This window comes from Necator americanus, chromosome II (assembly GCF_031761385.1).
Source record: "Necator americanus strain Aroian chromosome II, whole genome shotgun sequence".
NCBI lineage: Eukaryota > Metazoa > Nematoda > Chromadorea > Rhabditida > Ancylostomatidae > Necator > Necator americanus.
In genome coordinates, this window is record NC_087372.1 from 36,956,025 (window position 1) to 36,969,337 (window position 13,313).

Genomic DNA, 13,313 nt, shown 5'->3' on the forward strand with positions numbered 1-13,313 from the left:
TGCTCAAGATATTACTGTAGAAGATCTAGGGGGAGTTTCTGGAAAAGGTGGAGATAATACGGTAGGCAGAACTCTCAGATAATCATCCATAAAATAAGAAATTTAAGCGCCATAGGTGGAAAATACTGGAAAATTTCGGGTTCGGAGGCACCGAACACACTGGCTTAATCGAGCTTAGAACTCTGCAAAAAGCCGAAGAGCATCTGAGTGATGAGGTGCACGACTAAATAAAGTTACTCCGGCGCCAGCCACAGTGTCCGCACACGCTGCAGTCGGAATTTCATTAGCCACAGAAACAATCTGCGTCCTGAGCGACGGAATCCAGCGGCGGCCGTAGTCGCCGCCTGAAAACCGAATCGTACCGTGGAAAATCCGGAAGAGCTCTTGCCGTGAATCTCCACGAAACACCGAGAAAATTCCCCCAGATTTTCACTTCGATTTCTCTATCCTGAAAATGGATTGAACAGGGAGAATATCGCTATCGTGGATAGCTTCTTCAGCTCACTATTAAATTGAATAATTTATGAGTGTTCCATCGTACGCGCTCCATTGGCGTTCCCGAATAAATCGCACCGCGCGATGCAGCGCCGCGATAGAGAGTGTTCGGGATTGAGAGGGCAGCAATTAGTGCGTGGAGTTCATCAGCAAATCGTATAGCTCTTAATAACTCTCTACTTAGAAACGCATTAGCAAAACTGCAAGTGTGTGGATTTCTTTAGATCTCCTAAAAGGCGTAAAATTTCATTTTGGGACCACTCCGCGCCTCAAAACGCTTACTGAATTCTCATCGTTGAAGAAAATTTTTCCTTTTTTCTGGCGCAGAGAAAAGTTCTAAATATGTTTTGGTCATGAAAAAAATGGTGTTATCGAATCCTTAACACTCTATATATTAAAATAAAAATAGTAAATAAAATATGTCAAAATATTCTTACATCGCAAGTGCTAATAGTTTCACTTAATAATACTTTACTTTTGATATTATTGGTACAACACTTTAACACTTTATCTCCATTATTATTATTATTATTATTATTATTATTATTATTATTATTATTATTATTATTACTATTATTATTATTACTGTTATTATTATTATTATTGTTATTACTATTACTATTATTATTATTATCATTATTATTGCTACTATTATTACTACTACTATTATTATCACTATTATTTATTATTATCATCATTATTATTACTATTACTATTATTATTACAATTAAATTCAAAACAAGCATTATCACAGTAACTAGATACAACTCTAAAGAAAATTCTAGAAGCACCCTACCTGTATTTCACCTCAACCAATAAATTACTCAATAACTACGTAAAATCACATAATGGAACACTACAAATATAAGAATAACAAAAAACAATGTAAGAAAAATAATATAAGCAGTAATAGAAAAATAAATATGGGAATAATATAAAATCAATACATAAGAATAATATAAATAGACGGTTAGTGGAAAAAAATAGAAAAGCAGATAAACAACATCACTCAAAGAACGTAACTACCCAGGAAAATTTCAGGGAAGCTCCAATAGATTACTGTTAGCCATAATAATAATAATATAAGGTTAATAAATCAATATTTATAGCCTTCAATAGATTATTGATTATTGTTAGAGACTTCAATAGATTATTGATAAAGGAAAATCTTGAGAAACTATACGGACTCCTTCTCGTCTATCTGGCATCGACGGGCCATAAATTATGAAAGAACTAATAGCAGATCACGTAAATAATAATCAAAAAATAAATAATAGTAAATAATAAACAATGAAAAAGAAGAAAAATAGACGAAAAGGTCTAATGCATCACTTAAATAAAATCTGGTAGAGAGGAACCACGAAAAAAAAACTCCATTCAGAACTCGTACTTCTCTCGTATTTGACCTCGTAGATCGAATTCATCGCTCGTGAACCACCGTGGAAATGAAGTATCGAAGGGTTGAACTCAATTAACTCATTATTATTCTATTCACTCTTATTCTTTCTATTCACTATTATTATTGTTTCAGATTATTCTTCGTTTTGAAATTTATACCAAAAATTTATAATAGTTTCATTTGATTTAATTTAATTTATTTATATCATTTGGAGTTCTCTTGGTCCGTCTGACCACAATAACTTGCAAATTATGGAAGAACTAATACATATGTAGATTATGTAGAGAGGAATGAATAGAGAGAAAAATAAAGAAAAAGCCCGATGTATTAGTAAAATAAAAAAGAGAAAAACTGGATGACCCGAAGAAGAGGTACAAAAAAAATTCCATTCCTAGAATTCCATCTCTCGTATTTGACCACGTGGATTGAATTCATCGGACCACCGGAAATGAGGTATCCAAGGGTTGAACTCAATTAACTCACTACCACTGAAAGCATTTGCCGGCGATCCGGCGCTACTAGCACCGTGTATACGTACGTATATGTGTGTGTAATTACGTGGCGAGATTTCCGCTATACAAACATTTTCGCCTTCGTTTTGGTTTCGGCCCCGAAGAAGGTTAATTGTGGCCGCGTCGGAAATGTCAAACCATCCGTCGAAAGGTCCTCTACGTACCTCAGTATAACTCGTACAACACCGCTACTCGCTTCTGTCCAAAAATTCATCTCCAACGGATTTTAAAAAGTTCGACTACGACTACGAAGGTAAAAAAATTTGGTAATTTAAAAGCTAAGAAAAGTTCAAAGTTTTCAAAAACGGTCGGAATCCTTGCAAGTGGAAAATCACTGTCCCAAAATCCATTTCCAACGGATTTTTAGAGGATTTTTAAAAAAACTAAAAGTTAAAGATTTAGTAAAACCTAAGAAAAGTTTAAAATTTTCGAAAACGGTCGGAATTCTTGGAAGTGAAAAATCACTGTCCCAGAATCCATCCCCAATGGATCTTTTTAAAAAAGTTAAAAGTTAAAAATTTAGTAATTTGAAGGCTAAGGAAAGTTTAAAGTTTTCAAAAACGGTCGGAATCCTTAGGAGTGGAAAAAATTAAATTTTAAAAATACCAACATTCGAAAACAAATAAACCGCTGATATCAAATATTTTTCCGGAATTCAGCTTCGTTTTCTGGATTTCAGTAGCTCTTCACAAGTTCAAATTCTCTCAACAACTTCGGGCTACGACTACGAAATTCTCCTCAAAGCGACAATTAGGTAAAATAGCGTTAGTGTAGGAATTCTTCGAGGTGAAAGAAAAAAAAATCTACGGGAAAAAAGTGGGGAATTTGAAGGGAAAAAGCCGTAGAAAAACTCACATTATCGTCGTCGCAATCAGAGAAAGTGCAATTCGTGGAAAGAGAGTTTTTAGAGAATCCAAAATCTTTCGCTGAATCCTGAGTTCTTTATCTTCTGTGAGGGTCTGCGGGAGAACAACGGCAAAGGAAAATTGAAGAAAAAGAAACGGTAAAATGCCTCTGTAGCGGCGGACAGAAGAGTTTTATCAGAAAATAAATACAAAAATTTTCCGAAAATCTGAAAATCCAACAAAATTATGAATTAACCAGGAATTTGTTGAGTTTTTCTAGGATTATGAGGTGATCACCATGGAAATACGTGAGAAAAGAATGGTAACCGCAAGACTTTTTCTTTCTTTTCTTCCTACTTTCTTTTCTTCTTCCTTGAAATTTTCGGGAGAATTATGTGAAAAATGGTACATCGGATCTTAAACCCTCTTTTTTCTTTTTTTTTCTCTTCTTTCTCCAGGATATCCAGGATATCCAGGATATGTTAGACAGAACAGTTAATCGCTAAATATGTTTAGAATAGAGAGAAATTATCGGCACTGGAAAAGCAATTATTCGAGAAAGAGGAAAAATCAATGATTCCAGAAAATTCCAACTAAATTTTACGAGGAAAAAACCTATCTTTTGGACGTTCTTTGAAGGTCTCAGAAATGAGAGAAGATTTTCTCCTGGAAAAAAAACTTTATGCCTGGCCTGGATTTATGTTTTTTACGATACAATTTAATTCTAGTACGAAAGCTTCTGATGTTGTTATGGTTACGCTTCGTAACAACTTTAAGTACTATGGATATGTAACGTCAACTCTAATGTCTAAGTCGTATATTTCTGGAAAAATCGTCGCCGTCGATTTCAATTACCGAGGAACCGGTGCACGTACATACGTTACGTTACATTTCGTGAAGAAAACACCAACTGATTGTATGAGTTTTCCATGAAATAACGAGGACTTGTCCTCGTTATTCTTCTCTCTCACAAACGAGTACGACGAGTTTTTCCAGAATTAAATTCGAGGATAAGAGGTTCCTCGATAGATTTAGGGTCAAGAGTTTAAAGGGGGTTTTTAGGATCTAGGATCGAATTGGAAAAGAAGAGGGATATAAGGAAAGATAGCTCCCGATATACGTAGGTTGTAGGGATAGGTTAATCTTACGGTAGGTCGAAAAATTTGAAAAATTGCAGAGACACTTTTCCTAGGCCTTTTTTTAGATTTTAAGTCTTAGGGAAATTTTAATGTATTGAAAATAAAAAAAATAGGATTCCTTAAGTTAGGAGCTTATATATTTATAGAAAAACGTAGAGAATAGGACTTGCAAAAGTTTTTTTTAAAGGACTATAATAAAAAATTATGATAGGCTGGAATATATCGCGCTCTATAGACAATTATTCGCCCCAAGGGAATGGAGCAATGAAAATATTCGAAAAGTTTTTTTTTATAAATAATATTTTGATTTTTCTTTGAATATACTACTATCGCCACAATCATCCAGATTTACTTTTTATTTTTATTTATTTTATTGTTATTTTTCTATTATTTATTTATTTGGATAAATGATTAATGGAAGAATTAGTGGCGCCCGCTCGACCAGTTCGAAGATCAACGGGAGTCAAGGTGATCATGGTGATTTATTTATTCTTATTTTTTCAAAGATATTCTTCACGAAGTGATGCATGAGAGGGCGGATGGGATTCTTTTGATTTTTGATCTATCCCCTAAATTTTACGCTTTCGGCGTAAATTTAACTCATCCTCGGTATCTCCTCAGCCGCCAATTTGAACGTTGCCGTCGAAAGTCGGGTTGATTGCTCAAAATGGACGATTTCGTGGATCATTTGTGTGTGTGGGATGAGCGGTGAAAACTCAATCTCGTTCATTATAGTAGGAAATAGAGTGTCGCCACGAGGCGAGAAGCCTACGGGCGGCCGGGCGGCGACGGCGAGGAATCCCGTCAAATAGCGGCGGACCGCAATTTTACGTCTCACTAAATGTGCAGCAATATCCGCTGAAATGCGATGATTTCAAGCTGAAAATCTCGGAACTACCTCGAAAAAAAAAAACCGTAATTTTCCAGTATGAAAAGTCATAGTAGTAGCGAAAATTCCGTTCCTGAGAAAAGAACGAAAAAAAAAAACCCGACACGAACTCGAAGTTAATACGTTCTACCAGTAGTAAACAGCTTAGTTACGGAAATTGATCCAGCGATGGTTCCAGCCAGGCGAAATGAGAGATGAAAAGCGTGACCGCTAATTCGTCAGCAGACAACAAGAAGAGAAAAAATATCTAAATAATTAAGGAAAATAAACGAAAGAAAAATCAGAGAGGATCGTCAGCCAAAACCGCAATGTGTTATCGTATTATAATTATTTGTAGTATTTGATAATTGCAATTATAAATAAATAAAAATTATAATTACTTACGACATTATATCATATGCTAAACAACAAATTTAACTACAAATATCATATTTCATATAATTCTACGCCAAGGCATAATTAAAAAAAATAGCTCAAATTTACTCAGTTTCATCTATCTACTTTTACCTAAATTTCTTTATTTATATTTATATTTTCATTTTCCATTTATTTTTATTTTTATTTTTACCTAATCTTCTCTATTTATATTATTTAATGCGCAGGATAACTTACGGGAATTCATGAGTGTTTATAAATAAACAGCTGGGATATCAACGACAATAATATAATTTTTAATAATAGTTTTTTTTAGTAGTATTTAATTATTTAGTATTTAGTAGTATTATTTTATTATTTTAGCAGTATTTATTTAGTAGTATTTAAGAGTGGTGACATATGTATACTTTTTTTAAAGTTTTTTTTGTAGTTGATATTTACACTGAAACTGCAGTTTACTAATAGAATTTCCCATGAGTTCGTATTCCTTCGGCACCCACGTGTACTTAAAATCCAACGAGACCCTTATTCACACCACTTCAAAAAGCGAACTACTTGAAGAAAGAGTGACGACACACGGTTAGGATTAGGATGGAGCTCTCGCAATGCTTAGGAGCACTGCCAGAAAATTCCCAACTCGCCAGTTTGTTTACAAAACAGGTGTAAAGCGGTGCTTCGTTGGTTGATTCACAAGGTTAGTGAAGTGCTTGGATGGTTTCATTGCACCGAGCTTCCTTATCCGGAAACCATATTTTGTTTTTTGGCTTCTGCCCGTAATTTTTAGTTTTTCCCACAAGCATTCACTTCTTTTTAGTACGAAAAAATTGAAATTAAATGAAAATTCAATAGGTAAGGGATAAAGAGTAAAGTGTTTGGTGTTGATCAATCGTTTCAGGATGCGTCGATCCGTTTCACTTCCGTTCAGGATCGTTTGAGGCTTATGGACACTTCGTCTTCGGCCCACATAACGACCTGTGCCTGCCAGCCAGCGATGTAACAAGTCGGTGTTTTTGACCTCATAGACCAATCTGGGGCTAAATCAACATCGAATCCAGGGAGGGATGGATGGCTTTGTTGGCACTAGGGTGGAATCGAACCATCCATCCATCGATTTTACAGTCACGCTAAACCAAACCTCTTGCCGACTGCGCCACAACCACTGTTTATAGTTCGATAGAAAATTGAATACTTCTTCTACGCAATTAACTTCTGCAAAATGGCAAATTTTCTCCCATAATTCCATTCTTGTTTTTGACCTAGACAAGTCCGTTATTGATTTGTTATTGATTTATCGATTTGTTGGTCGTAGACGGATGAAAGTTTTGTTTGGCCTAAGGGGCGGTTCCGAACCATTGACTGTGTAATCGCAGTGGTTTAGACCTTTTAGATCCACCGTAGGCACCCCCAGGGCTACTCTGATGCTACCCTCGGTGGTTAAGGTCCCATGTATTAATTGGCAGAACTAAAGTAGTAGTTAGCAATTGAATAAACAAGAAAAAAGAGTCCAAGGATGGAAATTCGATAAATTTCATTTCCCGAGGAAACGAGAGAATACAGAAAAATAAGAGCTAACAGGACATGCATATTTCATAAAGTCCCTCATAGGAATTTTTTGAAAATAAGGAAATTGAACTTGAAAATTTAACTGAAATCTCACTCTTTTTTCTTCTCGTTTTTTTTTTGATGAAAGAAAGACTAGGAAAAAGGAAGGATGATGAATGAAACGCTTCACGGTTCACTTTTTAAAAAAAAAATCACTAGACATTTAGAAAATTCCTGGAAGAGCTACAGGAGGCGAGTAACTGCAGTTATTAATATGAAGATTATGACAATAGGATGAAAATTATGACATTATGATGAAAATAGGATGAAATTTAAAAAAAAATGCACAAAATCAGACAATAAGAGGATGACAGCAAGAAAATCTCTTTTCTTCTAATTAGAAAGAATCAATTGAAAGAAGAAAAAAAACGAAAAAAATGAGAAAAAACGGATGATTTCATGAGTTTGACAGTTATTCGTACAATTTTCATCGTAGTTTCTAGCTATATTTCGCTCAAGCTCCGCCCATTCATTAGGAAATCCACAAATTTGGACGAGTTTATGGATTTGGAATGACATGGAGAACTCATGATACGTGCACGTGTTGTGATTGTGTAGTGAGCGAAAGTGAACAGGATCGTGAATGTCGTCACATCAAGGACGAGTCAGTGATGTTTCAGTAGGTAGAAAAAGTTACTCGTCACTAAACAGCGAACAAACTACGCAATCAATACGTCGAGGATGCGATTGCGCAATCACTTCAAATCAATCGATAAGGAAATCAACGTTGATTATCGCAAGCGCAATGACGGACGGACGGACGTGCAGATGGCGGGGGCGGTGGCTGAGTGACTGGCTGGTCGTCGTAGGAGCAGGAATGTGTGTTCATGTGTCGCGCATATAGTGATGATAGTGATGGAATTCGAGATGCGGAACGGAACGGACGGACGTAGCGAGCGCACGTACGCACGCACGCGCATGCATGCATGCGCATGCGCTAACAAAAACCGCTAAGCATCGTCGAGCTGCTGCTGCTGCCGCTGCGGCCGCCGATGCTGTTTCGTGTTCATCAGCTGGTTAATACGAAAAATGCGACGACGTTTACGATGCGGAAGAAGAAGAAGTCCTGTCAACCTCAGCAGCACGAAAGCAGTACAAAAGCAGCACAAAAGCGGCACGAAAGCAGCACTTCCTGCAAATAAGCGGAGTTTTTTCCTCGGAACGCCGCACGGAACCTATAGAATACGTCCGGCCGCGGGTATGATGACTATGTTGATGAATAATCCTCGTCCACGGTGACGGTATCCAGACGCGGACGGCGCTGTCATTCCATCACAAATGAAAAAATTATAATCTCAAGTGAAAAAGGGGGTTTCGCGTTCAGATGAACGGGGCCGAAAGCCTCTGTTCTTTTATTACAGTAACTTCGACCCCAATACACATAAATGTATTTATCGATGTGAAAAATGTGCGATGCACAACGAGACGAGTTCCCCAGTTAACGACCCCGTCCGTCACATGTCTCGGATTCAATGGGTTTCTGGATGGGTTACATGATGACGTAAAAGAACGGCTTCGCTATGGCAGTTTCTACTGCATTCTGACGGACGGACGGACGTACTTAGGTCCCAGTATCGAAGAGACGCTTTAAAATATTCGAATGAGAATTAATTTGAATTTAATACGAATTTTAAAACGTATCCAATCAATTAAATATTTATTCGGTATTTTTTAAGGTTTGAGGTTTTTTAAAGTGTTTTAAAGTGTTTCAAGTAGGTCAAGTTTTTAGATCCAGTGGCATTCCTGGATGAAACTGCTTTCTTCTCGAATCTCGCTAGGTAACTCAAATTTTTCCACCCACTAAATTGGAACAAATAAACATAAAATAGACAAAAAATAAAGAAAAATGGATAAAGAAATAAAGTAGGATTTACGTTACAGATTGATTATTCGATGAGATTTGTAGAATATTACGGGAACCCTATGCAGGAACTTTTCCGAATTTTTCTGCTAGAAACCCATGTCAAGATTTTAAAGGATTAATGGGCGAGTTATGAAGCAGATTTCGGCTAACGAAGACATTCCAGGAAAATCCTAGGGATTTTAATTTCAGGGAAAATAGAAGAAAATAGAATATCTGCAGAATAATAAATGAATATCTGATGACAAGGTGTTAAATATAAATAAACTACCATATAGAAAAAAAACCAACTGTGCTGTTTGATTCAAACCCAAATATAAATATTAGATAGTAATAAATAAACAAAAACCCAAAAAATATAAATATATATAAATATATATATAAATATATATATATATAAATATAAATAATAATAAATAAGTAATAAATATTCACTCAATCGCTAACTAATCCACTCAGTTTCTCATCAAACTCTCAGAAAAAAAAATATTTTGTTTTTCCTCCACAATCCTACTTCTGTAATATTTGGAGCTGTTTTTCTAAAAGAAGAATTTTTAGTTTGTTTTGAGCTGTGTTTCTTTCAGAAATTTTTTTTAAAAACATTTTCTTAGTATTTTCTATATATAGTAGTTTATTTATACCTCTAATATTTAAAAAGTTAAATGAAACACAACCACTATTTTTTGGTCCGACATTCCCAAATTTCCCAAATGACTGCCATATCAGCTCATCATGCGATAGAACAAGTTCTCCATCGATACGGTCCCACCGGTACCAAAGGAAAAAAATCCCACGTTGTAATGGGTGTGGCATAATTACACAATATCATCCATCTTGTATGTATGCAACCGAGTTATCGGACATGTTTATCGCAAAAAAAAACAATTCTTTAAATGATGAGATACATTGTGATCACATATTATAATAATAAAAAATAAACAAATAATTCAAGTAATAATAAATGAATAATAGATAAATAAAATATAAATATAATGTAGATGTAATTCATTTGCTGCTCGGAAAGTCTCGGATTATGTTATATTTACTATACGGAACTCTTAACGGATGCTGGAGCCAATAAAAGGATAAAGGACAAAGGATATGTTATTATTTTCTAGGTAAGTAAGTATATTATCATTTTTATTATTATTATTATTATTATTATTATTATTATTATTATTATTATTATTATTCAATTTGTAGAAAAAGTGGAATAGAATTATTAGATTTGAGCACTCAAAAATAAAAAATAGTAAAGAAAACGGATAATGGAGCCAATAAAAGGATAAAGGATAAAGTCACTGGCGTATCAATCCACTTGGGATGCGCCAACGCGTTTTACTGGAATTCGTAATCGTTGAGGTTTTGGAACGCGTGTTGGCCGATGCAATCACTTGCGGGGGCCAGCCGATTATCAGTATTATCATATAACGGAGCCAATATGAAGCAATAAATAGCAAATTCTTTTTATTCAACTACTTTATTTTCAAACAATTAGGCAAACCGAAATGACGCTTGGAGACTGTGAAATCTTTCGATAAACTCAGAGACGATTGAGACGAAAACGACGGCAACACGGCAGTGCCGAGACGACGGTCCCCGCCTTCTCGAACATCATGCAGAACTGCGCATGTGAAGTCATTCTCAACGCTTTTTCCACCCGGCGGTAACAGCTGATGTCCTCAACGACGTGTGATTCAACTGTTCACACTCGATTCCTGGTGCGTTTCTGCACACATTATGCAAACTTTTTGGATTCAAGCCTCAAGAATTTTGCAGAATGGTGAGGTGGAAATTTGCTAGCAAAATGGCGAGTTGTTCGAAGAACTGCTTCTAGCTTTTTAAATATGCATATTTGGATTTGTTAAGATGTTTTTAAGGAAAAAATGGCAGAAAATGACGGAGGATGGAGAAGTTCTAGCTTTACAATACATAGAAGGGAAAAAATAAAATAGCTTGCGTAATTTTTTTAGGTCCCAATCACTTTTAATTTAAAATTCATCCACTAAATTTTAAATTAGAAGTAAACAAAACTGCCAACCATAATTATGTATTACAAGTGGATAATGAATATAAAAAATAAGTGAATAAAAATGAAAATAAAACTAAATAATAAATAAAAATAAAAATGATAAAATAATAAAAATAAAATATTAAAATTAAAATACATGCTTTTTTATTTTTTGTATTGTTATGCTAAAAGAAAACAATATAAAATATAAATTAAAATATAAACATAAACTAAAACAATAGAAGACAAAGATAAAAATAAAAAAAGTAAAAAGATAAAGTAAAATAAATTGGTAAACAGCAGCAAATATTTTAGCCTTTAGAATTGATTGGATGCCATTTACATGGTTTAGTCTAACCCTTTTATACTTAAAACGCGGATTCTGAATAAATACACTTTTAATAATTTCCTGAATCTTGCCACCCCCGTACCCTGTCCCTCCGAACTTTTCCCTTGATCCAGGAGCAGTTAGCGAAACCCCGCCGTCATCGAAAACCCCAGCGTCTCGGATTGAAACCGGTTTCGCTGCGCATCCGTAAACTTTGCGAGCAGCGATGAGCTTGAGTTCGGCATGGCGTCGGCGTCAAAACAATACGGGGCTTCCGGTCGTTCAGCACACAAACAGATACGCTGCCGACCAGGAGATGAATCATCCGTGTTTCTGTGTCTGTGTGTGTGTGTGCGGAATATGTGTGCAGCTAGCTACACAGTCCTTTACCACGCGCATGTGGTTACGGTAATTTGAAAAGCATTCCTAACTATCTTCTGTGCGATGACACATTCACATCGCGAGATTGCGCGCTGAGTGCGCTTGTGTGAAAGAAACAAACGTGACGCAACGCAAGTGCAAAATGAATTGCCGGGGGATTTCAGTGTTCGTAGGGGAATTCCAGGAGATACTGTATGAAGTTCAAAATTTTGAAAAAAAAAACCTAAAGGCAAAACTGGGGATTTTTCGCTGAACAGTATAATAGAGTACAGTTTTTTTTTCGTGGACATCGATTCATTTGCATACGTACGCTATATTTTCCAGAAATTTCAGTTTTTCTACGGCAAAAAAAATTTCATTTAAAAAAAAAACATATTTTAGCAGCGCTTCATGAGAGTTTCGGAGAAAAAAAAAGAGAAAATTAGGTTCTTGACAAAGTTTCGGCAGCTTATCATTAATTTTCTTATCCTCTTCTTTTCTCATCTTCTGAGAAAATTTTTGAAAAAAAAAGTTGAAAATGAATTTCGTAGTGTTTCAAACATTTGTTTAGCTCAAAAAAAAACTATTAGAAGAATTTTTTATTCAAGCAATAATAAATAAATATAATATAGAAAGGAAAAAAAATATATAATTAGTAGGCTCTCTATGTTATATTCTATTTTATTATTATTCTTCCCTATATTAGCTATATTCTACTATACTCTACTACAATCTATATTATTATTATTATTATTATTATTATTATTATTATTATTATTATTATTATTATTATTATTATTATTATTATTATTATTATTATTATTATTATTATTATTATTATTATTATTATTACTATTATTATTATTATTACTATTACTATTGTTATTATTGTTACTATTACAGTTATATTACTATTATCATTACTATCGCCACTTCTATTTTTTTCCTTACTATTTTTTATCATTATTATTATTATCGAACTGTTATAGTAAAAAATTACTTTTTTTCCTTCAATAGATTCACCTTCTCTATGTATCTTTTTCTGATCGAGATCACCTGATCTCAGATGAGATCTCAGACCTCATCGTTCTTCGCGTAAGTCATTAATTGCTGTAAGAATAACATTGACGTATGCTGGTGCGCCGCAGGTCGGGTGCCGAGCGATGAACGCAGACGCGGGCGCGGACGCCGTCGCTGCCTTGACCGCTGACGGTCATCAATCACTCGATTACTGTAAGATTATGCGACATTGAGTGGCCAATAAAGACGCCTACAATAATAGAGGCAGGATATCGCAATGCCGGAAGAGAACCGAACACCGAGGGGGGGGGGACGGGAACAGGTGTTCCAGGAGCAGGATCTCTGAAGGAAAACCTCGTATATGTCGTCATTTTCCTCCCAAATACGTGAATTTCCCGAAATTTCTCAGTGGATTCAGAAAAAATTAACCAATTTTCAAGCTGATAGAGTCTTTTCCTAGTAACTGAACACAGACAA

The 13,313-nt window shown here is 35.1% G+C and overlaps 1 protein-coding gene across 1 annotated transcript; it reads left to right on the forward strand.

Moving 5' to 3' along the window:
- Nucleotides 1-12,482: 12,482 nt before the first annotated feature.
- On the forward strand, nt 12,483-13,069 carry RB195_020629 (uncharacterized protein; the record flags this gene model as incomplete). The annotated part of the gene is made up of 2 exons (XM_064189004.1): nt 12,483-12,697; nt 12,895-13,069. 2 exons carry the CDS (start codon nt 12,483-12,485, stop codon nt 13,067-13,069), a joined length of 390 nt encoding a protein of 129 aa, XP_064044885.1.
- Between the last annotated feature and the right edge of the window lie 244 nt (nt 13,070-13,313).